The 26,585-nt window shown below is 39.9% G+C and overlaps 1 protein-coding gene across 1 annotated transcript in view; it reads left to right on the top strand.

Moving 5' to 3' along the window:
• The window catches only part of LOC117594746 (protocadherin beta-15-like), a 35,077-nt gene extending 8,792 nt beyond the window's left edge, over window positions 1–26,285 (top strand). The window contains exons 2-4 of the mRNA XM_034293449.1: window positions 22,906–23,102; window positions 25,574–26,032; window positions 26,259–26,285. Coding sequence (XP_034149340.1) covers window positions 22,906–23,102; window positions 25,574–26,032; window positions 26,259–26,285 — 683 coding nt within the window. The remainder of the gene's footprint in view (window positions 1–22,905; window positions 23,103–25,573; window positions 26,033–26,258) is intronic.
• The last annotated feature ends 300 nt before the right edge of the window (window positions 26,286–26,585 follow it).

Here is a 26,585-nt window from a genome sequence, read left to right as displayed (position 1 = left end):
TGGAACTGCATCGAATAACCGTGCAAAATCAAGATATAAACGACAACTCACCTTCATTTTCTAATTATCACATTTTTTTATAAAGCCCTTTTTACAACAGCAGTTATCACAAAGTGCTTTAGAGAGACACCCGGCCTTAAACCCCAAGGAGCAAACAACAGTAGTGTTGAATTTCAGTGGCTAGGAAAAACTCCCTAAGAAGGTCGAATTTTAGGAAGAAACCTAGAGAGGACCCAGGCTCAGAGGGGTGACCAGTCCTCTTCTGGCTGTGCCGGATGAGCTATTAAGAGTCCATTTGGAATAATAAATACATATCTCTGGGCTAAATCCAGAGTCTATTTGATTTTAGACTAGGTCAGAAGTATGATCAGGTGGACAATGACAGGGACAGCAATGGGCCCCCCAAATCAGGTAATCCGCAGGTGTGGACCAGGACCTCATCTAATGAACCTCATCTCATCTAATGATCGAATACAACTGGAAATCAGCGAATCAGTGTATCGAGGAACACGCTTTCTTCTTAGCGAAGCACATGATGCGGAAATCGGACATAATGCAGTTCAAAAATATGCACTCGAAAGAAACAACCATTTTGTTGTAGGTGTTCATACCAACCCAGATGGAGGCAAATACATTGAGTTATTATTAGAGAAAGAGTTGGATCGAGAACGACAACAGGAGGTGACATTGTTACTTACAGCGGTTGATGGTGGAACTCCACAGAGATCTGGTACTGTAGTTATACACGTCACTGTTCTAGATGCTAATGATAATATTCCAGTGTTTAGTCAGAACGTCTACAAGGTCAGTCTAACTGAAAATATCCCTTTAGGAACTATAGTATGTACAGTGACTGCTGTTGATGCAGATGAGGGACCCAATGGTGATGTAACCTATAAAATTAGTCGTATAATTAACAAAGCTGGGAAATTGTTTCCTGTCAATGACACAACGGCAGAAATACAAGTAATTGGTCCCATAGATTTTGAAAAGGAAACGTTTTATGAAATGAGTGTGCAAGCAAAGGATGGGTTAGGATCAGCCTCAAATTGTAAAGTTATTGTTGAAATCACTGATATGAATGATAATGCACCAATTATATTTATCAAATCCTTGACCAATCCCATCCCTGAGAACGTGTTACCTAGCACAGAGGTGGGCATCATTAACGTACAGGATAAAGACTCTGAGGGAAACAGACAGGTCCGCTGCTCCATTCAACAAAATGTTCCTTTTAAACTAAACCCCTCAATCAAAAACTATTATTCTCTGGTAACAACTAGTGAACTAGACCGAGAGATAATATCAGATTATAACATAACTATCACTGCCACTGACGAGGGGTCTCCACCCTTATCCTCCTCCAAGACCATTCATTTATCTGTGTCAGACGTGAATGACAACCCACCTGTGTTTGAAGAACAATCCTACAGCGCCTATGTGACTGAAAATAACAAGCCAGGCTCCTCTATGTGTTCAGTTACTGCCAGAGACCCAGACTGGAGACAGAACGGCACAGTGGTCTATTCTCTATTGCCCAGTGAGGTCAACGGTGTTCCGGTGTCATCCTTTTTATCCATTAACGGAGACACAGGGGTGATCCATGCTGTGAGAGCATTTGATTATGAGCAGTTTAGGAGCTTCAAAGTTCATGTTGTAGCCAGAGACAATGGTTCTCCTCGACTCAGCAGTAACGTGACTGTGAGTGTCTTCATAACAGATGAGAATGATAACTCTCCCCAGATATTATATCCTGCTCCAGCAGGAAACTCCTTGATGACTGAGATGGTCCCCAAAGCCACTCTGGTGGGGTCCCTGGTTTCCAAGGTGATTGCTGTGGATGCTGATTCCGGACAGAACACATGGCTTTCATAACAGATTGTAAAATCAACTGATCCGGGACTTTTCACTATGAATGAACCTTGTGATATCATTGAAAGATAACGCACAGCCCTCTCTCTCTACAACCTGTCATTTATATTTACTCATATCAGACAACTTGGCTGAAGTTCCAGAACTGAAAGACATTTCTCATGAAGATAGTTCCAAACTAACTTCCTATTTGATCATTGCACTGATTTCTGTTTCCACCTTTTTCCTGATTTTCATTATTCTCATCCTGGCCGTGAAGTTCTGTAGTAGTAGAAAGTCTAGAATGTTGTTTGATGGAGCAGTCGCCATTCCCAGCGCGTATTATGACGCTTACCTGACAACTGGTTCACGTACCAGCAATTTTAAGTTTGTCAGATCTTACAATGATGGTACGATCCCTTCTGATCTTACTTTGAAGAAGAACCCAGACCCGTTATTAGAAGGAAGCATCCTCACTCTCAACACTTCAGGAGAGTCTAAAGAGGTAAGACTGCAACATAAACTCGTCGTTAGCGGTTAATGTATTGAGATTAAGAAAATAGCTGTTCCTTGTTTGTTCAATTTCTTGTCCTTTTCGGTCTTTTACATCTTGTTGACATTTACAGGGTTTTTTAAGGCAATCTGTAATCATATTTGTATTGGCATTTGGTTGGAAGTGGTCCCATTCCCAACTACATTTTCATTGAAGTTCATGAGCTACATTTCTGTACCGGGTCATTGGACAGTGGCAATAATCACTTTAATGAATAATACTGGATACTTAAAGTCTGCGTTTTAATAACATGATTAATAATGATTTGCCTTTTTTAATTAGAAATGCAAGTTTGAAATCGTTATTCTATTTCATAAATATTATTTAACAACCCATACATAGTCATAAATCGTGACCAGTGTATGAACATGTAATGTTTTTCTTCTGTATTATTTTTATTTTCGTTTTTATTGCATATACATATGAGATTTTATATCTTACCATTTCATGGCAAACAAAGAAAATACTGCTGTTTTTTCTTAGAGCTCATGATGTCGCTGTTCACCATCAATAGAAATGCTGATACCACCCACTGCTGGATTAATCCGAGGAAAATGCTTTATTGCTACACTCTTGCCAAGAGCAGTCGGATATCATTCGTTTTCCTTTGAATTTGAATAGGCGAATATTGCCAACTTTTGCTGCAGTATCGTTTAGACTGTTGTACCTGGGCACCTGGATTCATAAAGCCATAATGGGGTACACAGGCTTTTTGGTTATTATGCGTTTGCTTCATCTGACTTTTTGTCTTTGCCTCCTGAGCATCAGCAATGGTGACGTGAGCTATTCTATTCCAGAGGAGATGAAACGCGGGTCTCTGATCGGCCATTTAGTCAAGGATATTGGATTGGATGCTAAGAGACTTTCAGTTCGTAAAGCTCGTTTGGATATGGCAGGTATTCGACACCGTTACTGCGACATTAATCTGAATACCGGAGATTTAATTGTGGCTGAAACAATAGACCGGGAGGAGCTTTGTGGACCGAGGGCATCCTGTACCTTAAAATATGAGCTTGTGTTGGAGAACCCTTTGGAATTACATCGTGTTAATGTACAAATACAAGACATAAATGATAACCCACCACGTTTTCCTAACGCACGTATTGATCTAGAAATTCGTGAGTCTGCTGTGAAAGGCGCACGATATCCCTTGGATGAGCCTCATGACTCCGACATAGGATCAAATGCTATTCAAAGTTATTCACTGGAGAGGAATGACTATTTTATTTTGGACATTCAAACAAGCCCAGACGGAGGTAAATACGGAGAGTTGGTGTTAGAAAAGGAGTTAGATCGAGAACAACAACAGGAGGTGACATTGTTACTTACGGCGGTTGATGGTGGAACTCCACAGAGATCTGGTACTGTAGTTATACACGTCACTGTTCTAGATGCTAACGATAATAAACCAGTGTTTAGTCAGAACGTGTATAAAGTAAGTTTACCAGAAAACTCTCCTAAAGGGACTGTTGTAGTTGCAGTTAGTGCTAGTGATTTAGACGAAGGAGCAAATGGAGCCGTGACATATGAGTTTAGTCGTATTTCTGATAAAGCAGTTAAACTGTTTTCTATCGACAAAAAGACTGGTGAGATTAAAGTGCAGGGTCTTATCGATTATGAGGAATATAAAGAATACGAGGTCCGTGTCCAGGCAAAAGATGGGTCTGGTTTAGCTGGCAATGCAAAAGTGACCATAGAAGTTACTGACATAAATGACAATGTTCCGGTGATATGGATCAAATCATTTAACGATCCCATCCCTGAGAACGTGTTACCTGGCACAGAGGTTGGCCTCATTAACTTACAGGATGATGACTCTGAGGGAAATAGACAGGTTCGTTGCTCCATTCAACAAAATGTTCCCTTTAAACTAAATCCCTCAATTAAAAACTATTATTCTCTGGTAACAACTAGTGAACTAGACCGAGAGATAATATCAGATTATAACATAACTATCACTGCCACTGACGAGGGGTCTCCACCCTTATCCTCCTCCAAGACCATTCATTTATCTGTGTCAGATGTGAATGACAACCCACCTGTGTTTGAAGAACAATCCTACAGCGCCTATGTGACTGAAAATAACAAGCCAGGCTCCTCTATGTGTTCAGTTACTGCCAGAGACCAAGACTGGAGACAGAACGGCACAGTGGTCTATTCTCTATTGCCCAGTGAGGTCAACGGTGTTCCGGTGTCATCCTTTTTATCAATAAACGGAGACACAGGGGTGATCCATGCTGTGAGAGCATTTGATTATGAGCAGTTTAGGAGCTTCAAAGTCCACGTTGTAGCCAGAGACAATGGTTCTCCTCCCCTCAGCAGTAACGTGACTGTGAGTGTCTTCATAACAGATGAGAATGATAACTCTCCCCAGATATTATATCCTGCTCCAGCAGGAAACTCCTTGATGACTGAGATGGTCCCCAAAGCTGCTCTGGCGGGTTCCCTGGTTTCCAAGGTGATAGCTGTGGATGCTGACTCTGGACAGAACGCGTGGCTTTCATATCAGATTGTAAAATCCACTGATCCGGGACTTTTCACTATTGGTCTCCACAGTGGAGAGATCAGGGCACAGCGGGACATTACTGAATCTGACAGTATGAAGCAGAACCTTGTCATATCAGTGAAAGATAACGGACAGCCCCCTCTCTCTACAACCTGTGATGTATATTTACTCCTATCAGACAACTTGGCTGAAGTTCCAGAACTGAAAGACATTTCTCATGAGCAAAGTTCCAAACTAACTTCCTATCTGGTAATTGCACTCGTCTCCGTCTCCACCTTTTTCCTGACTTTCATTATTCTCATCCTGGCCGTGAAGTTCTGTCGTAGGACAAAGCCTAGAATGTTGTTTGATGGAGCAGTCGCCATTCCCAGCGCTTATTTCCCTCCCAACTATGCAGATGTGGATGGAACTGGAACTCTGCGTAGTTCTTACAATTATGACGCTTACCTGACAACCGGTTCACATACCAGTGACTTCAAGTTTGTCGGATCTTACAATGATAGCAATCATCCTACTAATCTTACTCTGTCGAGGAATCAAAACGAACTTTTGGGAGAAAATACGTTCAGCACATTGGGGCAATCGGAGGTGAGATTTCCTAGCTTTGCTATTGTAATATCTGAATGTATATATCCGTCTGTGATAACGCTACGGACATGTACTTGTTTTCCTGTTGTAAATTATTGCTCGCTAACTTTAGGTATTTTTTCCACCTTGTTTCTATACTTCCTTAACTTTAAGTTGGAACCTTTTAGCCTGTACCTGCCTGTTCTTACCGTTATTGCAGAGCTATACATTAAGTATTAGCTATAGGCAAATATTCGCTTGTGGATTTTAAATGCAACGTCTACAAGGTTTCTCAGTAATTTGATTTAGTGTCACATTCTGATGAATTCTTTAAAGATTCATTCTCACCCAGCGTCGCACAATTTGACTGTAACGCTCCAGCCTACCACTCAAATAGGCTTAGTTAAGCACCATGGACAGCGTCTTTTTCTGGATCAGGTTACTCGAAAGATTATAGACGAGATAATGTGAGTTGGTTGATTATAATGTACGACGCAATTGAAGGAAGGGTTTCTTTAGTGATTTCATTAGAATATGTTTTTATCTTCTTTTATTATTCTTAACAGTATCATTCGATTGAAAACGTGGACTCAGACAGCAAGAATCCCTTTCAAAATATATTTTACAGACATTCGGTTCGAACACCCTGTATTGACATAACTTTGATATTCTGTTAAGTATCTATTAAAATGTATTAACATCTGTATTTCATCGCTTGCGTTGACGGAGGCTTTCGCAATCTTCATACACCTGATTGTTGTAGCATGAAACGATTTTGTGCAGTTTTTTTAAATCACACAGTGTGTCGCTATATACCAGCAATATGTTTGATGTGTTTCTCTCCACCCTTTGGTGTCATAAGAAGGGAGGAGACCTCGTTGTACTATTGTAGCGACATCGCCTGCTTAATATTGTGTACGCGATTCTATTTTGCTTTCACCGATTTTAAACGTGTCATTGGTTGAGAATTACTGCATTTTGCCACAGAGTTTACGGGGAATAGACTGCGTTTTATTATCATAACATGGAATATACGAGAGGGCCGCTCTCTGTCTGGTGGTTCGGCCTGGCTTTGTTTCTTTTACTGTTTCGCACAAGCTATGGAGATGTAACCTATTCTGTTCCAGAGGAGATGAAGCGCGGATCTGTAATTGGAAATGTAGCGAAGGATCTCGGACTGGATTCAAAAAGCCTGAAAGTTCGAAAAGCTCGTCTAGAATTGTATGGTAGCAGAAGCCAGCAGTATTGTGAAATCAGTCTGAATACCGGGGATTTGGTTGTTTCAGAAATCATAGACAGGGAACAGCTTTGCGGTAGGAAGATTTCATGCACTCTAAAATACGAAATGGTTCTGGAGAATCCTTTAGAATTACATAATATAATACTGCAAGTACAAGATATCAATGATAATGCTCCACAATTCGCAAAAGACGCAATTAAATTTGAAATTAGAGAATCGGCAGTTAAAGGCTCCCGGTTTTCCGTTGACCAAGCTCACGACGAAGATATAGGACTGAACGCTGTTCAAAGCTATACACTTGAAAGGAATAACCATTTTATTTTGGCTGTTCATACGAATCCTGGTGGTGGGAAATACGGCGAGTTAGTGTTGGAGAAAGAATTAGACCGAGAACAGCAAGAGGAAGTGAAATTGTTGCTTACTGCGGTTGATGGTGGGACTCCAAAGAAATCTGGTACTGTAGTTATACACGTCACTGTTCTAGATGCTAACGATAATAAACCAGTGTTTAGTCAGAACGTCTATAAGGTCAGTGTGCCGGAGAATTCTCCATTAAGTTCATTAGTTGTTACTGTAACGGCAACAGATGCGGACGAGGGGCTGAATGGAGAGGTGTCTTATGGATTTGGACCCATCTCGGAGGAAATAAAAAACATATTTTCCCTTGATCCAAAAACTGGTGAAATTGCCATAGCTGAGGTGATGGATTTCGAACAGGAATCCATTTATGAATTAAATGTCCAAGCCAAAGACAACTCAGGACTGACCTCCTTTGCCAAAGTGATCGTCGAGATTACAGATGTCAATGACAATGCTCCAGTGATATTTCTAAAATCTATGACCAATCCGATCCCCGAGAACGTGTTACCTGGTACAGAGGTGGGCATCATTAACGTGCAGGATAAAGACTCTGAGGGAAACAGACATGTCCGCTGCTCCATTCAACAAAACGTTCCTTTCCAACTAAACCCCTCAATCAAAAACTATTATTCTCTGGTAACAACTAGTGAACTAGACCGAGAGATAATATCAGATTATAACATAACTATCACTGCCACTGACGAGGGGTCTCCACCCTTATCCTCCTCCAAGACCATTCATTTATCTGTGTCAGACGTGAATGACAACCCACCTGTGTTTGAAGAACAATCCTACAGCGCCTATGTGACTGAAAATAACAAGCCAGGCTCCTCTATGTGTTCAGTTACTGCCAGAGACCCAGACTGGAGACAGAACGGCACAGTGGTCTATTCTCTATTGCCCAGTGAGGTCAACAGTGTTCCGGGGTCATCCTTTTTATCCATTAACGGAGACACAGGGGTGATCCATGCTGTGAGAGCATTTGATTATGAGCAGTTTAGGAGCTTCAAAGTCCACGTTGTAGCCAGAGACAATGGTTCTCCTCCACTCAGCAGTAACGTGACTGTGAGTGTCTTCATAACAGATGAGAATGATAACTCTCCCCAGATATTATATCCTGCTCCAGCAGGAAACTCCTTGATGACTGAGATGGTCCCCAAAGCTGCTCTGGCGGGGTCCCTGGTTTCCAAGGTGATAGCTGTGGATGCTGACTCTGGACAGAACGCGTGGCTTTCATATCAGATTGTAAAATCCACTGATCCGGGACTTTTCACTATTGGTCTCCACAGTGGAGAGATCAGGGCACAGCGGGACATTACTGAATCTGACAGTATGAAGCAGAACCTTGTTATATCAGTGAAAGATAACGGACAGCCCTCTCTCTCTACAACCTGTGATGTATATTTACTCATATCAGACAACTTGGCTGAAGTTCCAGAACTGAAAGACATTTCTCATGAGGAGAGTTCCAAACTAACTTCCTATTTGATAGTTGCACTGGTCTCAGTCTCCACCTTTTTCTTGACATTCATTATTCTCATCCTGGCCGTGAAGTTCTGTCGTAGGACAAAGCCTAGAATGTTGTTTGATGGAGCAGTCGCTATTCCCAGCGCGTATTTCCCTCCCAACTATGCAGATGTGGATGGAACTGGAACTCTGCGTAGTTCTTACAATTATGACGCTTACCTGACAACCGGTTCACGTACCAGTGACTTTAAGTTTGTCGGATCTTACAATGACAGCATACCACCTGATGATCTTACTTTGATGAGGAGCCAAAAACTACTGTCTGGAGAAAATATAGTCACTTTCAACACGTTGTGCAAATCTGAGGTGAGATTTTTTTGAAATAGTGAAAACATGAAATGTTGTGTTATTGGATTGTGCTTAGCGTATGAGGCTGTATGACTCCCGTGGTACATCTCATGAAGCTGTGTATCTGTTGTTCGCTTGCCTACCTGTTTGTTGTTTCATATGTTGACTTCATATTTTACATCCCACCTCTTTCTTGCAAGGCTATATGTTTGACATCAGCTTAAGGCTAATTGTATTGCAATAATTTCACCTCTTTAAGCTACTAAAAAATGCTTTCTCATCAGAAAGACATTTTACTTTAGAAATAATCCTGAGGACTAATTAAAAATATTCTCAGGTGCCGATATGACCTAGTAGACAAGATCAAGAACATGCATGACAATTTCCGCAATTTGGACACCATCTTTTCTGTATTCAACCATTCCTCTAGGATTCAAACATGACAAAAATTAACCTAGAGTGTAAGAGATATTTGAACACATTCAATTTTTTGTAATGCATTTGTGCCATGGTGAAATGTAAACATTTGTGATATCAGTTTATCAAGTAAACTGATCTCATAAAATCATCTAATATCTAATATCAAGTAAACTAATACATTTAGAATGTCAGCTTTGCTACATCTCCTCAGTTAGTATGCCCTATAGATGTTTGCCTAGACAGATAATTTGAGTTGAAAGTTGAATTTGGTAAAACATGTAAAACCTAACAAATTCAGAATACTTAAAACTTTTGTGGAAACTGATTACATCAAAATATTTTAGAGAACTAACTTAATTTTGTTAAGTAGTTACTTAAAAATTACAATTTATTGGAACTTAATATTTAAGATTTTTGTATTTATTTGTATTTCAAGTTCACTGTACAATGATTTCCCAATATGCATTGCCCTTTTAAGTGAACTCTAGAGTTACCACCCATGACTGTATTTGTTAATGATAGAGACATGGTTATTGAACACATTTATTATCTCTAAGTTCACTTTATTGACTGTTATGAAATAGTCAACTGTGAATATCTAACATATGCCATAAATCCTTATTTTGAATTGCAACCCACCTGGCTCATTTCAAATGTCCTTGAAATACACTGTGCTGTATTTTGAAAAGTTCCCAGAAAGCCCTGGTTAAAGAAACATTCAGGAAATCCCCAGGTTTCCAAAAAAGAAATAACTGCTTCCACTGATATTTCTGGAAAACCTGGGAACTTAACCAGAATTTTACAAAGCTTTCCTCAAGGCACTGGCTTGCAAAGGAATGCAAAATTCCTATTGACATACAGCACAAGTTTAGACAGGAATATTTTTTATATAATTGTTACAATAATTTCAGTAATGGGTACAAAATATATGTTTGACTAAATGATTGGATTACTTTAGACAAATGTATGTGTCTGATGTTTATGTAGCTAAGATTAATCAATCATTCAATGTCCATGCAAAAAAAAGGATAAAACAATTCCAAGATCTCAAACTGAGGCAGAGCATGCTGGGAACATTTTCATTTTAAACTTGTAAAGATTTAGTAAAAGTCAGTATAATGTAAACATTTTGAGTAATTGGGAACATTTCTCTGACTTTGAGTTACCCTTAGTAGAAACATTTGTGTAAGCAATACATTAGGGTTTACAGTGTACATGTTTCACCAGGCACGGCAAACAGTTTGTAGATTTTGTTTTCATAACAACACATTTTTTTATAGGGTTAGTGTTTTCTAATGAATTAATCTGATGACATGCAATTATATCATTTTTGTGTCTTGTAAAATAATTTAGCAAAGAATATCTTTTAGTATATGTGGCAGCCTGTGCATTGAATTGGTTGTACTCAAAAAAAAAGATTTTTAGCAGTTTTATAAAACTAAATGGAGTTTCGATATTTTATGAATTAAGCAACCAATCCAAAGAGAGTTTAGGGATGACGTCCTTTGCCAATGTTATCATAAAGGCTACATATGTCAGTGGTAATGCCACATAAAAATGTTATAGCAGCTACATAGAATTAATGGATTACCTTGAATCCCTTTGTACTATTTATTTAGGTATTTTAAGCAATTTGTTTGTATGTGTCTGGCTAGAAAGAACTGCAGAATACTTTAGACAGTTTCTTACACTCAGTAAATCTATATACTGGTATGCTTCTGAATCTTTTCAGAGTGATATCTAGTGCACGTAGTGACTGATCATTGCAGTGTAGAATACTTAAATGATTAGGTCCAGATGTTGAAATAAAATTCACATCACTTTCCAATTCGAATAAATGTATGTTAGTAATGTTTCAGCACTACAACAATGGACAGCGACACTGGGAAGTTTGTTTCTCAATGCTTCAACCAGCTAATTACACACTTACAAGTCTTTAAAACACGTTTTTCACTATTACTAAAGCATCGAAGTAGATATTTTCGTTTCTACTGTATGTTTAAAATGGAAAAATATAAATAATCTCAACTACAAACGACTTATTTTGAGCATTCAAGTAAAAAGGTTATTTGGAAACAATTTACTTTAAGTGGCATAGGGTCATTTCGTTTAAAAAAATAAAATAAAAGGCTGAATTTACGCAGGTTATTGTAGTTTATAGCAAATACTCTAAGTGTCGCTGTTCACTACAAATTTGCTATCAGGCACATTTCTCCCAGTTTACGCAGTGAAAGGGAGAAGACACCTTGGCTAAACTAGTGAGTGTGCCACACCATCGTCTTGATTGGATCATAAGCTTAGTTACCGTTTATGTCGGTTAGCTCCCTCTTAACGGATTCGTGTTTCATTTTGTGGTTAAATAACTATATCCACGTTACTTTTTGAAGTACGTCTGCTGTTGGAGAAAATGCGGAGCATGGGATTACCACTGATATTCCTTGTTTTCCTGGTGGACACTAGCCGTGGAGATATGACCTATTCAACTCCGGAGGAGATGAAACGTGGATCAGTGATCGGAAATGTAGCTAAAGATCTCGAACTGGATGCTAGAACATTTTCATCTCGCAAGGCTCGTTTAGATATGGATGGCAGTCGTCAACGTTACTGTGACATTAATCTGAATACCGGAGATTTAGTTGTCGCTAAAACAATAGACCGAGAGGAACTGTGTGGACCGAGGGTTTCCTGTACCTTAAAATTCGAGCTTGTATTAGAGAATCCTTTGGAACTGCATCGAATAACCGTACAAATTCAAGATATAAACGACAACTCACCTACGTTTTCTAATGATCGAATACAATTGGAAATCAGCGAATCTGCGGGTCGGGGAACACGCTATCTTCTTAGCGAAGCGCATGATGCGGATATCGGACTTAATGCAGTTCAAAAATATTCACTGGAAAGAAACAACCATTTTGTTTTAGGTGTTCATACCAACCTAGATGGGGTCAAATACAGTGAGTTAGTACTAGAAAAAGAGTTAGATCGAGAACAACAACAGGAGGTGACATTGATACTTACAGCGGTTGATGGTGGAACTCCACAGAAATCTGGTACTGTAGTTATACACGTCACTGTTCTAGATGCTAACGATAATAAACCAGTGTTTAGTCAGAACGTCTACAAGGTCAGTCTACCTGAAAATTGTCCTTTAGGTACTTTAGTAAGTAAAGTGACCGCTGTTGATGCAGACGAGGGACCCAATGGCGATGTAACCTATGAAATTAGTCGTATAAGTAACAAAGCAGGGAAACTGTTTTCTATTAATGAGACAACCGGAGAAATACAAGTAATTGGTCCCATAGATTTTGAAGAGGAAACGTATTATGAAATGAGTGTGCAAGCAAAGGATGGGTTAGGATCAGCCTCAAATTGTAAAGTTGTTATTGAAATAACTGATGTCAATGATAATGCACCAATGCTATTTATCAAATCCTTGACCAATCCCATCCCTGAGAACGTGTTACCTGGTACAGAGGTGGGCATCATTAACGTGCAGGATAACGACTCTGAGGGAAACCGACAGGTCCGCTGCTCCATTCAACAAAACGTTCCTTTCAAACTAAACCCCTCAATCAAAAACTATTATTCTCTGGTAACAACTAGTGAACTAGACCGAGAGATAATATCAGATTATAACATAACTATCACTGCCACTGACGAGGGGTCTCCACCCTTATCCTCCTCCAAGACCATTCATTTATCTGTGTCAGACGTGAATGACAACCCACCTGTGTTTGAAGAACAATCCTACAGCGCCTATGTGACTGAAAATAACAAGCCAGGCTCCTCTATGTGTTCAGTTACTGCCAGAGACCCAGACTGGAGACAGAACGGCACAGTGGTCTATTCTCTATTGCCCAGTGAGGTCAACAGTGTTCCGGGGTCATCCTTTTTATCCATTAACGGAGACACAGGGGTGATCCATGCTGTGAGAGCATTTGATTATGAGCAGTTTAGGAGCTTCAAAGTCCACATTGTAGCCAGAGACAATGGTTCTCCTCCACTCAGCAGTAACGTGACTGTGAGTGTCTTCATAACAGATGAGAATGATAACTCTCCCCAGATATTATATCCTGCTCCAGCAGGAAACTCCTTGATGACTGAGATGGTCCCCAAAGCTGCTCTGGCGGGGTCCCTGGTTTCCAAGGTGATAGCTGTGGATGCTGACTCTGGACAGAACGCGTGGCTTTCATATCAGATTGTAAAATCCACTGATCCGGGACTTTTCACTATTGGTCTCCACAGTGGAGAGATCAGGGCACAGCGGGACATTACTGAATCTGACAGTATGAAGCAGAACCTTGTTATATCAGTGAAAGATAACGGACAGCCCTCTCTCTCTACAACCTGTGATGTATATTTACTCATATCAGACAACTTGGCTGAAGTTCCAGAACTGAAAGACATTTCTCATGAGGAGAGTTCCAAACTAACTTCCTATTTGATCATTGCACTGGTTTCTGTCTGCACCTTTTTCCTGACTTTCATTATTCTCATCCTGGCCGTGAAGTTCTGTCATAGGACAAAGCCTAGAATGTTGTTTGATGGAGCAGTCGCCATTCCCAGCGCGTATTTCCCTCCCAACTATGCAGATGTGGATGGAACTGGAACTCTGCGTAGTTCTTACAATTATGACGCTTACCTGACAACCGGTTCACGTACCAGTGACTTTAAGTTTGTCAGATCTTACAATGACGGTACGATGCCAGCTGATTTTACTTTGAAGAAAAGTCAAGTTGAGAACTTGGAAAATATAATTTCTGTTCAAGAAGCAACCGATACTGAGGTGAGATAAGATATCTGTTTGATTTATTTATATTTCCTTTAATCCTGATGATATGCAGTGAACACATCTGTCAGATTTCAGTTAGATCACTTTTGGGTTTTGATACACACCAAACACTTTATTAGACTGAATGAATGGTCCATTGTGAACTGTTAAGCCATTGTCCAAGAAAAATCTACAGGCTTCTTTTTGTATTGTTTTGTGAGAGAACAATACAAACAGAATTGAGCACTCAATTTGTTTACGACAGTACAGTGTAAAATATCTATCTGAAATGTTGATTAGTGCTTTACCAATTGGTGAATTACTCAGTCTGTAACTATATATCATAGGTCATAACCTGCTGCTTTAAAAGTCATCTTGATGGGCTTTGTTGTTGGGTAGTTTATGGGCTTTGTTGTTTGCAGACGTTCATCTTCTATGTACTGTTTGGTCCAAAGCGTAGGAAGGTAACAGCGTCAGCTGATTTCAGCCCTGATATTGAGCAGATATACAGCTCCGGAAAAAATAAGAGACCACTGCACCTTTTTAAAGGAAAGAAAAAGGTTCAGTGGTCTCTTAATTTTTTCCGGAGCTGTATATTCCAAAAATATTGATAGTTTTCCACTGCTATTCAATATTGTGTTGTTGTTAAGTTTTAATAAATAGGTTGAAATAATATCGCCTATCTTGTTAACCTAAACTACACTGACATTTGTCTTATTAGATGATTTTGAATTCAAGACTTGACTTAGATTGGTAGACTGTAATATATCTCAGTTTTTGACTGAATGAATAGTGTTTTTATTGGTATTAGCCATAGGTGGCACCACAAGTCCAATGGTGGTGGGGCAAAGTCTGGGACATTGGGGCCTTTCTCGGGGACCAGACCATTATTCCTCAACTTGTGAGGTAAACCTGTGTCCTACGTATATGTTTAGTTGACGAAAGATAATTGTATTCATTCACATACATTTGAGTAACTCAGTAGACACTTATCCAGCTGGACAAGGCATGTAACAATTATAGGTACAAAATGTTATATCCAATTATTAAATTGATCAACAGCTGATTTCAAAAAGGTTTTTATAAAATGATAATCCCATTCCATACATCAGATTATATTGGATCACGTCACTATATATTGTACTCTTCTTACTAACTCTTTCCTATTCTATCGCTAGGTGGCTGTCTCCGAAAGACAGTTTTGTTGGCGCTAGAATTCATTAGCTACTTATCCTAGTGCATTAGTGGTCATCCATCTGTTATGGTTGGACAAAATTCTTTATTTTTTCAGTGTAGACGACTGGAATCTTTAGCTAGCTAGGTTTTAAATCTCGTTTCATCTGTACTCATCTTTTTCCAGTGGCAAACATGTACATTAATCAGTGAGCTTAAAATAATACTACTTAACTAGCTAGTTAATGTAATGTAAGGCTACTATATGTAACAATAACAGTTTTGTCAGTTATGGATGCAGAGGTGGTTCTAGTGATTTGGGGGCCCTAGGCAGAGGCCCTGGTTGAGGCCCCTAAATAATGTATTTATTTACCTCCTGAGCCATACCGACAACAATTTGAACACACGTTCTTTCTTTATGGTTGATTGGAAATGCCGCTTCCTAAGACACTTGCATTGCTGCCCCTTTATGAAGAGAGTAAGTCAACAAGTTGAAAAAGTATTTAATTAAGGATATATACTGCCATATCAGTAACAACTACAGTAAGTAATGTTGTTCAACTATAGTGAAGCACCTAGTCATGTTGTTCAACTATAGTGAAGCACCTAGTCATGTTGTTCAACTATAGTGAAGCACCTAGTCATGTTGTTTAACTACAGTGAAGCACCTAGTCATGTTGTTTAACTACAGTGAAGCTCCTAGTCATGTTGTTCAACTATAGTGAAGCACCTAGTCATGTTGTTTAACTACAGTGAAGCTCCTAGTCATGTTGTTTAACTACAGTGAAGCACCTAGTCATGTTGTTTAACTACAGTGAAGCACCTAGTCATGTTGTTTAACTACAGTGAAGCTCCTAGTCATGTTGTTTAACTACAGTGAAGCACCTAGTCATGTTGTTTAACTACAGTGAAGCTCCTAGTCATGTTGTTTAACTACAGTGAAGCACCTAGTCATGTTGTTTAACTACAGTGAAGCACCTAGTCATGTTGTTTAACTACAGTGAAGCTCCTAGACATGTTTTTTAACTACAGTGAAGCTCCTAGTCATGTTGTTTAACTACAGTGAAGCTCCTAGACATGTTTTTTAACTACAGTGAAGCTCCTAGTCATGTTGTTTAACTACAGTGAAGCACCTAGTCATGTTGTTTAACTACAGTGAAGCAACTAGTCATGTTGTTCATGTGTAATTTTTCTAGATTATGATCAATGCATTCATATACCTTGCTCTCTTGTAGATGCTTCTCCCTCTTTAATGTCCTGGTTCTGGTTCTGTTGCTTTCTCTCTCTCCATTACTATATTCTGATTCTGTTAATTTTATCTCTCCCTCTTTAATGTCCTTGTTCTGGTTGTGCTTATTTATATCTCTATTTCTCTCCCCCTCTTTCATGTTCTGGTTCTGTTCATTTTCTCTCTCCCTCTTTAATATCCTGGTTCTGTTTTCTCTCTCACTCTCCCTCTTTAATGTCTTGTCCCTGGTTGTTTATTTCTCTCTCTCCCTTTATAATGTCTTGTCTCTGGTGGTGTCCGTTCATGATGATGGTCCATAGTGCTTTCTTCATGACCTGTCAATGTCAAATCGTCTTCAGGAATAGCTGCAGCCACTAAGCTATTCACATCAATAGTACTAAACTACTACTATTGCTAACATTGTTGGCAGAAGAAAGAAAAGTGGTCACCTTTGGGAGGGTGGCAATAAAAGCTTTGCTTTCCTCCTTCTTCCGTCTTTTTGCTGGACCGCTAACATAATCGTTTAATAATTTCCCAAGTTTCCTATCTGTCTCTCTTACTGTTGGCTAACTGATTAAGCTACCTAACGTATTTAGCGCTGTTGGGCTGAGAAACCAAATGGGACAAACCATTAGAGTAAGATAGTTGGGAATCGGGTTTGTCTCACATATGATTAATGTAAATGAAGGCAGGATAGAATTTGTTTACATGTTTGGGAGAAACATAAATATGAAAAATACGTACTGTACTATATTTAATATTTTTGTTTTTTATTTACAATTTTCACCGGTGCGCCAGGCATTCTGGGGCCCAAGGCGGCTGCCTACTTTGCCTGATGGTAGTGCCGCCTCTGTATGGATGTGATCATTCTATCGTAATGGGGACAAGATAAGGGAGTTTGACATACCTTGTTTTTTTACAAACAAAATTTTATCAGACTTCGCGTTTTCACCTGACAAGGAGGCAGGCGATAGGGGAGCGTGAGCAAAAAAAGTAGCTAGTACCTGTCTGCAATGACTCGATTCTAACGGTTACCTGCATTACTAAGCAATGATTGGTTGAGAGACAAGGTCAACGCTCTGCCTCCGGGGCCGAGTTGGCTGTAGCTAGGAGATCACTGTGACTGACAGGTGCATTCACCTGTTGCAGTCAGTGTTTGAGGTAGTGTGTTATATTCAACAGCATAAACGGGCTGAAATTTGGGGAAGTGTTTCATCAACTTGTTCAATTGCATGAAATTCACACGTATCTTTTTCGTTGCAAATGTTTTTTTTTACATTTATAATATCAGATACATTGAATGCCCTCGATACTCCGCTGAGTGATATTCCTTTTTTTCGTTGTGGGCACTAGCTGGGTGGCGGCACCCCACCACTTTGAAAAGTACTTGGGAAAATGCCAGCTTGCCACACATTAGCTGACCCATAGACGTGCCCTATTCATGGATATTTAGGTAGGTAATGTGCTGTAATGGCAACATCAAGTGCCTTTATTGTCAATGAAGTGGAGGGTAGAGAGCCATTCGTGGGTCTACATTTTGCTGCATTAAAGTCAGATCTTGCAATTGATTGAATAGGATTTGTTTTATCCTATATCGATATACACAACCTACCTTGTCTCTTTCCTTCCTTCCCAGACATGTATTGCTTGTCAGTGGCTCTACCATTTTAAAGTAGTCAACTGGGTGAAACTTCACTGACTGATCCCTTCCTTATGACCTAGTTAGTCATATGATCACCCAACTGGCTTATCAGGAGGGATCAATGAATTACATGTATGTTATTATAGGCAACAGACACTCATATCCGGACCATATTAAGTAGCTCAAGAGGGAGTGCATTCATTTTCATACATTTGTTTTTGTACCGGCCTGCCGTGGAAATCATACACACTTGCATTGAAACTCTATCATGGGACTCTATCCAGTGTCCAAAAGTAACTTTGCCAAGGGGGCTGGTAGGTGAAAGAATCTACCAGCCAAAATAACGTAAAATATGTGTGTCACGTAACACATTATTTTCAGTATATTTCCTTGAGATAATAAGTTATTATGTTGAATACAAATGTTTTATTTCCAATGACAAATGAGTTGTTTCGGCTGATATCTTTAGAATACTGGCCACAAACAGGACCTCTCGTCACCACAGCCTCAGCATCATATTGTAACCAGCCTCTTGAAACTCCTTTATCGCCAAACCTCCATTTCTCACACAATGTTAATTTTATATGTGATGCTACTAACATGTTATTTATTGCAATAACGTCATCCCTTTACATCAGTCTCTCTTCCTTGTCAACTTTCTTAACATTATTTGACAGTACTTTCTTAACATTATTTGACAGTACTTTCTTAACATTATTTGACAGTACTTTCTTAACATTATTTGACAGTACTTTCTTAACATCATTCCCTAATAACCTAAGTACTGGGAGTACTCAATTAACCATTCTCTAAAACTGTTCATGAATCGCCTCCCAGATTTACACAATCCCTCTATAAAGCTAATGAGCAAAAGCAAATTAACAACAATAAGAACAGTTTTTATATTAGAAATATTATTTTGTATTAGAAAGGTTTTAACTTACTCAAGCTCTAACCATTGCTCAATGTGCTCCACCTTATAATGTTCTTTACCTTACATAATACATTATTAAAACGTTAATTTTCTTAATTTGTATTTTACCCCACATAGGTTCAATGGTTCACCGTATATTTTTTATTTAGAAGGCAAAATACGGAAGGTCTTATTGTTGCTGCTGAATCTCTAATGTTTCCTGCATTGTAGCTATCGAGTTGTGTAGCTATCTTCTTACCTTGGGTGGTCGCTCAGACGAAGGCTGTCTTATTTATATCAACGTGACAGCCACTTGCCGACAGTAACGTACGCGTGCACAGACCCTAAAATCCGATAAACCCTATTACGAAAGTCTGGTGCAACATGAAGTAATCTGAACAGTAGACCTAGGCAGCTTCAAATAGTTCTTGAATTATATTGAATTCCTTTGTAATTTTGTTTAGAACTTGTAGGCTGTTCTTTTGTATCTGAAAAATAGACTAGCCTACAAATACACTTTATACCGTTTTATTTTCTTCCATTACGTCTATAGGTGTCTATACTGGTAGGCTACTGAACATTTTGAAAGTGAAATGTAGAGCATGTAGCCAAGATGTTTAGTTTCAGTAGTCGTTGTGGTGTAGAATACTTTAATGATTAGGTTCACATCTTGAAATAAAAATCACGGAACTTTCCAATTCAGATTAATTTACGTTAGCAATGTTTCAGCACCACGACGTCGGATAGCGACACTGGGAAGCTTGTCTCAAAGTTATAAAGATGCAACGAGCTAATTCCAAATCTTTGAAATTTAAGTATTACCTATATATATCTCATCTCATCTTCATCCGTTTATACGGTATCGGGTCGGCAGAAGCTCCAGCAAGGGACCCCAAACTTCCCTTTCCCGAGCCACATTTGCCAGCTCTGACTGGGGGATCCCGAGGCGTTCCCAGGCCAGTGTCGAAATATAATCTCTCCACCTAGTCCTGGGCCTACCCCGAGGTCTCCTCCCAGCTGGACGTGCTTGGAACACCTCCCTAGGGAGACGTCCTCGAGGCATCCTTACCAGATGGCCGAACCACCTCAACTGCCTCCTTTCGATGCAAAGGAGCAGCGGCTCTACTCCCGAGTTCCTTACGGATGACTGAGCTTCTCACCCTATACCTAAGGGAGAAGCCAGCCACCCTTCAGAGAAAACCCATTGCAGCCGCTTGTACTCGCGATCTTGTTCTTTCGGTCATGACCTATATATACAATTCTACTGTATGTTTGAAATGAAAATAAATGTTTTATTATTCCCAATTATTTGCTACTCTCATTCACCTAAACACTTTTAAGAGAAATAGCTTACTTTGGATAGGCTAGCATGTGCAAAAAACTTTTAAATTGAATGTAACGCAGTTTATTGTAGTTTATAGCAAATACTCAAAGTGTCGCTGTTGACTACACATTTGCTGTTACGCTCATTTGTCCACGCAGTTTACGCTGAGAAGGGGAGAAGATACTTAGGTTAGCCTAGTGAGTGTGAAGCACCATCGTCTTGATTAGACACAGGCTTAGTTAATGTTTACGTCGGTTATTTCCCTTCTCGATTATAAATGTTTAAATTCTGGGTTAAATAACAATTTCCCCGTTACCTGGAGTACTTGAGAAAATGGATTGCATGGGATTATCATTGTCTATGTCGACGCTCTTTCTGATATTCCTTATTTTCGTTGTGGGCACTAGCCATGGAGATATGAGCTATTCGATTCCGGAGGAGATGAAACGTGGATCTGTGATTGGGAATATTGCCAAAGATCTCGGACTCGATGCTAGAACATTTTCATCTCGCAAGGGTCGTTTGGATGTTGATGGTAGTCGTCAACGTTACTGTGACATTAATCTGAATACCGGAGATGTAGTTGTAGCTGAAACAATAGACCGAGAGGAACTGTGTGGACCGAGGGTTTCCTGTACCTTAAAATACGAGCTTGTGTTGGAGAACCCTCTGGAATTGCATCGCATTACTGTACAAATACAAGATATAAATGACAACTCACCTACATTTTCTAATGAACTCATACAACTGGAAATCAGCGAATCAGCGTATCGAGGAACACGCTATCTTCTTAGCGAAGCGCATGATGCGGATATCGGACTTAATGCAGTTCAAACATATTCACTCGAAACAAACGATCATTTTGTTTTAGGTGTTCATACCAACTCAGACGGAGGCAAATACAGCGAGTTAGTATTAGAGAAAGATTTAGACCGAGAACAACAACAGGAGTTGAAATTGTTGCTTACCGCAGTTGATGGTGGAACTCCACAGAGATCTGGTACTGTAGTTATACACGTCACTGTTCTAGATGCTAACGATAATAAACCAGTGTTTAGTCAGAACGTCTACAAGGTCAGTCTACCCGAAAATTGTCCGTTAGGTACTATAGTAAGTAAAGTGACAGCTGTTGATGCAGACGAAGGACCCAATGGCGAAGTGACCTATGAAATTAGTCGTATCAGTAACAAAGCAGGTAAACTGTTTTCTATTAATGAGACAACGGGAGAAATAAAAGTAATCGGTTCCATAGATTTTGAAAAGGAAACGTATTATGAAATGAGTGTGCAAGCAAAAGATGGGTTAGGATCAGCATCAAATTGTAAAGTTGTTATTGAAATCACTGATATGAATGATAATGCACCAATTATATTTATCAAATCCTTGACCAATCCCATCCCTGAGAACGTGTTACCTGGTACAGAGGTGGGCATCATTAACGTACAGGATAAAGACTCTGAGGGAAACCGACAGGTCCGCTGCTCCATTCAACAAAACGTTCCTTTTAAACTAAACCCCTCAATCAAAAACTATTATTCTCTGGTAACAACTAGTGAACTAGACCGAGAGATAATATCAGATTATAACATAACTATCACTGCCACTGACGAGGGGTCTCCACCCTTATCCTCCTCCAAGACCATTCATTTATCTGTGTCAGACGTGAATGACAACCCACCTGTGTTTGAAGAACAATCCTACAGCGCCTATGTGACTGAAAATAACAAGCCAGGCTCCTCTATGTGTTCAGTTACTGCCAGAGACCCAGACTGGAGACAGAACGGCACAGTGGTCTATTCTCTATTGCCCAGTGAGGTCAACAGTGTTCCGGTTTCATCCTTTTTATCCATAAACGGAGACACAGGGGTGATCCATGCTGTGAGAACATTTGATTATGAGCAGTTTAGGAGCTTCAAAGTCCACGTTGTAGCCAGAGACAATGGTTCTATTCCACTCAGCAGTAATGTGACTGTGAGTGTCTTCATAACAGATGAGAATGATAACTCTCCCCAGATATTATATCCTGCTCCAGCAGGAAACTCCTTGATGACTGAGATGGTCCCCAAAGCTGCTCTGGTGGGGTCCCTGGTTTCCAAGGTGATAGCTGTGGATGCTGACTCTGGACAGAACGCGTGGCTTTCATATCAGATTGTAAAATCCACTGATCCGGGACTTTTCACTGTTGGTCTCCACAGTGGAGAGATCAGGGCACAGCGGGACATTACTGAATCTGACAGTATGAAGCAGAACCTTGTTATATCAGTGAAAGATAACGGACAGCCCTCTCTCTTTACAACCTGTGATGTATATTTACTCATATCAGACAACTTGGCTGAAGTTCCAGAACTGAAAGACATTTCTCATGAGGAGAGTACCAAACTAACTTCCTATTTGATCATTGCACTGGTTTCTGTCTCCACCTTTTTCCTGACTTTCATTATTCTCCTCCTGGCCGTGAAGTTCTGTCGTAGTAGAAAGCCTAGAATGTTTGATGGAGCAGTCGCCATTCCCAGCACGTATTTCCCTCCCAACTATGCAGATGTGGATGGAACTGGAACTCTGCGTAGTTCTTACAATTATGACGCTTACCTGACAACCGGTTCACGTACCAGTGACTTCAAGTTTGTCAGATCTTACAATGACGGTACGCTGCCAGCTGATCTGACACTGAAGAAGAGTCAAATTGAGTATTTGGGAGAAAATACAGTAACTCTTATGGATGCAAGTGATACTGAGGTGAGATCTATATTTCAAGTTAACACATCTGGCAGATTTCAATGTGACCACTTTTGGCTTTTAGATAGGTTACCTATTTTATGTGCATAGGCACAAATCACCAAGGTAACCTACTTTTATGTCCAAATGCACAAATCGCCATTTAGTTCATGTGCTTGAACAAACCAGTTACTTATTTTCCTCTCATTTGATATTGGACATTTTAGTTTTTCTTATGACCCCATGGTACAACATCGACTGACCTATTTTATAACTCATTTTATACAATATAGGTTTACAAGTATTACATGCTCCGTTTGCCATTTTAAATGTATATCAGCTGTTTACCTAACTAGTAGATTCTCTCCTGTAATATGCCAAGTCAGAGACTACTACTATCACTCATTATGTTAATTTCGTTTTGATGGTAATTATTTGTTGAAATACATTTGAATCCCACTCTACTGTTTGGTGCAAGGGATTAAGTGGGCTAACGCATCGTTACGTTTCAGCACTGGACAGTGACCAACTTTTCAGGCTCTGGCAATATTGTCCGAAATGACGTAGGCCTACGTTTTTTTAGAAAGGGAAAACAATCATTGCTTCGGGGGCTACTTTTAATTTACACTTCCAAAGGCTTGATCATTTTCATCTCTTCATCAGTAATGTGATTGCATGTTCGTTTTTTTATTGCTCATAATTATATGGCCTGTCCTCTACTCCTAAACTACCTTGACATGTGGTGTTCTCTAGTTGCATCTGAATTCTCATTGGTCTTTAATGCTATACGAATTTCCTTAACGGACTCAAAACTGCTGATGTTATCCTAGCTGACTTGTAGTCACAGCCTATGTAGTGATATTTAGGCAGCATTTTTACTAATTTTAAAGAAGATTTAAAGGATGCATTTTTAATGTTAAAATTGTGTGACTGCAGTTTTTGTGAAAATACTCTCTGTGTCGCTGTTCACCTCTCATCTAGTGAATGTGTGTGACTCCACCCGGGATATTAACATAATAGGAGGAGACTTATTTTGGTAAATGAAAAAATAAAAACGTTGAACTAAATAGCTTTTACATTTATCGACGCTTGGAGATAATTTGGGAATGTAACTATACCTATATGTTTTGTGGCATAAATAATTCAGTAAATCGTCGTCTCAAGGACAAGAATTGCAAACGTTGATAATGGGGGAGAAAACATCGTTATTCTCTTCTTTCGTGCTCTCCTCGGTTTTATTTTCTGTCCTCCTTGGCACAATTTACGGAGACATGAGCTACTCGGTCCCAGAGGAAGCAAAGCGCGGATTTATTATCGGGAATATAGCCAAGGATCTGGGACTGGATGCCATAAGATTCTCTAATCGCAAAGCTCGATTGGATATTGATGGAAACAGCAAACGTTATTGTGACATCAGCCAGGATGCTGGCAATCTTTTTGTGACGGATAGAATAGATAGGGAGGAGCTGTGTGGTTCGAAACTAACTTGTACATTAAAATATGAGCTGGTGCTTGAAAGCCCGCTGGAGCTGAATCGCATAACTGTGCAAATCCAAGACATTAACGATAATTCACCTCGATTTCCTAATGAGCGAATGCATCTAGAAATTAGAGAATCGGCGGACAAAGGGGAACGTTTTCCCTTAGACGAAGCCCATGACGCGGACATAGGATTAAACACAGTGCAAAGCTATATTCTGGAGAGCAATGAACATTTTCTGCTCGCAGTTCATACCAACAGAGACGGTGGGAAATACAGTGAGTTGGTGTTAGAAAAAGAGCTGGACAGAGAAAAGCAAGATAAGGTGACATTGTTACTTACTGCAGTGGATGGTGGAACTCCACAGAGATCTGGTACTGTAGTTATACACGTCACCGTTCTAGATGTCAATGATAATATTCCAGTGTTTAGTAAAAACGTATACAAGGTTAGTCTCCCGGAAAATTCCCCTCTAGATTCTGTAGTAGTAACTGTCAGCGCCAGTGATGCAGATATTGGTGCAAACGGGGAAGTTACATATGATTTCAGCAGTATTTCTGATAAAGCATCGACAGTATTTTCTATAGACAAAGGGACTGGTGTAATCAGTGTGGTCGGACCAGTGGACTTTGAGGAAAGGACAGATTTCGAAATGCGTGTTCAAGCCAAAGATGGGTCGGGTTTAACTTCAAACACAAAAGTAATCATAGATATAATCGATATGAATGATAATGCACCAATTATATTTATCAAATCGTTGACCAATCCCATCCCTGAGAACGTGTTACCTGGCACAGAGGTGGGCATCATTAACGTACAGGATAAAGACTCTGAGGGAAACCGACAGGTCCGCTGCTCCATTCAACAAAACGTTCCTTTCAAACTAAACCCCTCAATCAAAAACTATTATTCTCTGGTAACAACTAGTGAACTAGACCGAGAGATAATATCAGATTATAACATAACTATCACTGCCACTGACGAGGGGTCTCCACCCTTATCCTCCTCCAAGACCATTCATTTATCTGTGTCAGACGTGAATGACAACCCACCTGTGTTTGAAGAACAATCCTACAGCGCCTATGTGACTGAAAATAACAAGCCAGGCTCCTCTATGTGTTCAGTTACTGCCAGAGACCCAGACTGGAGACAGAACGGCACAGTGGTCTATTCTCTATTGCCCAGTGAGGTCAACAGTGTTCCAGTGTCCTCCTTTTTATCCATAAACGGAGACACAGGGGTGATCCATGCTGTGAGAGCATTTGATTATGAGCAGTTTAGGAGCTTCAAAGTCCACGTTGTAGCCAGAGACAATGGTTTTCCTCCACTCAGCAGTAACGTGACTGTGAGTGTCTTCATAACAGATGAGAATGATAACTCTCCCCAGATATTATATCCTGCTCCAGCAGGAAACTCCTTGATGATTGAGATGGTCCCCAAAGCTGCTCTGGCGGGTTCCCTGGTTTCCAAGGTGATAGCTGTGGATGCTGACTCTGGACAGAACGCGTGGCTTTCATATCAGATTGTAAAATCCACTGATCCGGGACTTTTCACTATTGGTCTCCACAGTGGAGAGATCAGGGCACAGCGGGACATTACTGAATCTGACAGTATGAAGCAGAACCTTGTTATATCAGTGAAAGATAACGGACAGCCCTCTCTCTCTACAACCTGTGATGTATATTTACTCATATCAGACAACTTGGCTGAAGTTCCAGAACTGAAAGATATTTCTCATGAGGAGAGTTCCAAACTAACTTCCTATTTGATCATTGCACTGGTCTCTGTCTCCACCTTTTTCCTGACTTTCATTATTCTCATCCTGGCCGTGAAGTTCTGTCGTAGTAGAAAGCCTAGAATGTTGTTTGATGGAGCAGTCGCCATTCCCAGCGCGTATTTCCCTCCCAACTATGCAGATGTGGATGGAACTGGAACTCTGCGTAGTTCTTACAATTATGACGCTTACCTGACAACCGGTTCACGTACCAGTGACTTTAAGTTTGTCGGATCTTACAATGACGGTA

Source organism: Esox lucius, chromosome 7 (genome assembly GCF_011004845.1).
Source record: "Esox lucius isolate fEsoLuc1 chromosome 7, fEsoLuc1.pri, whole genome shotgun sequence".
NCBI lineage: Eukaryota > Metazoa > Chordata > Actinopteri > Esociformes > Esocidae > Esox > Esox lucius.
Note: the sequence above shows the minus strand (reverse complement) of the source record. Positions and strands in the feature narration are given on the sequence as shown.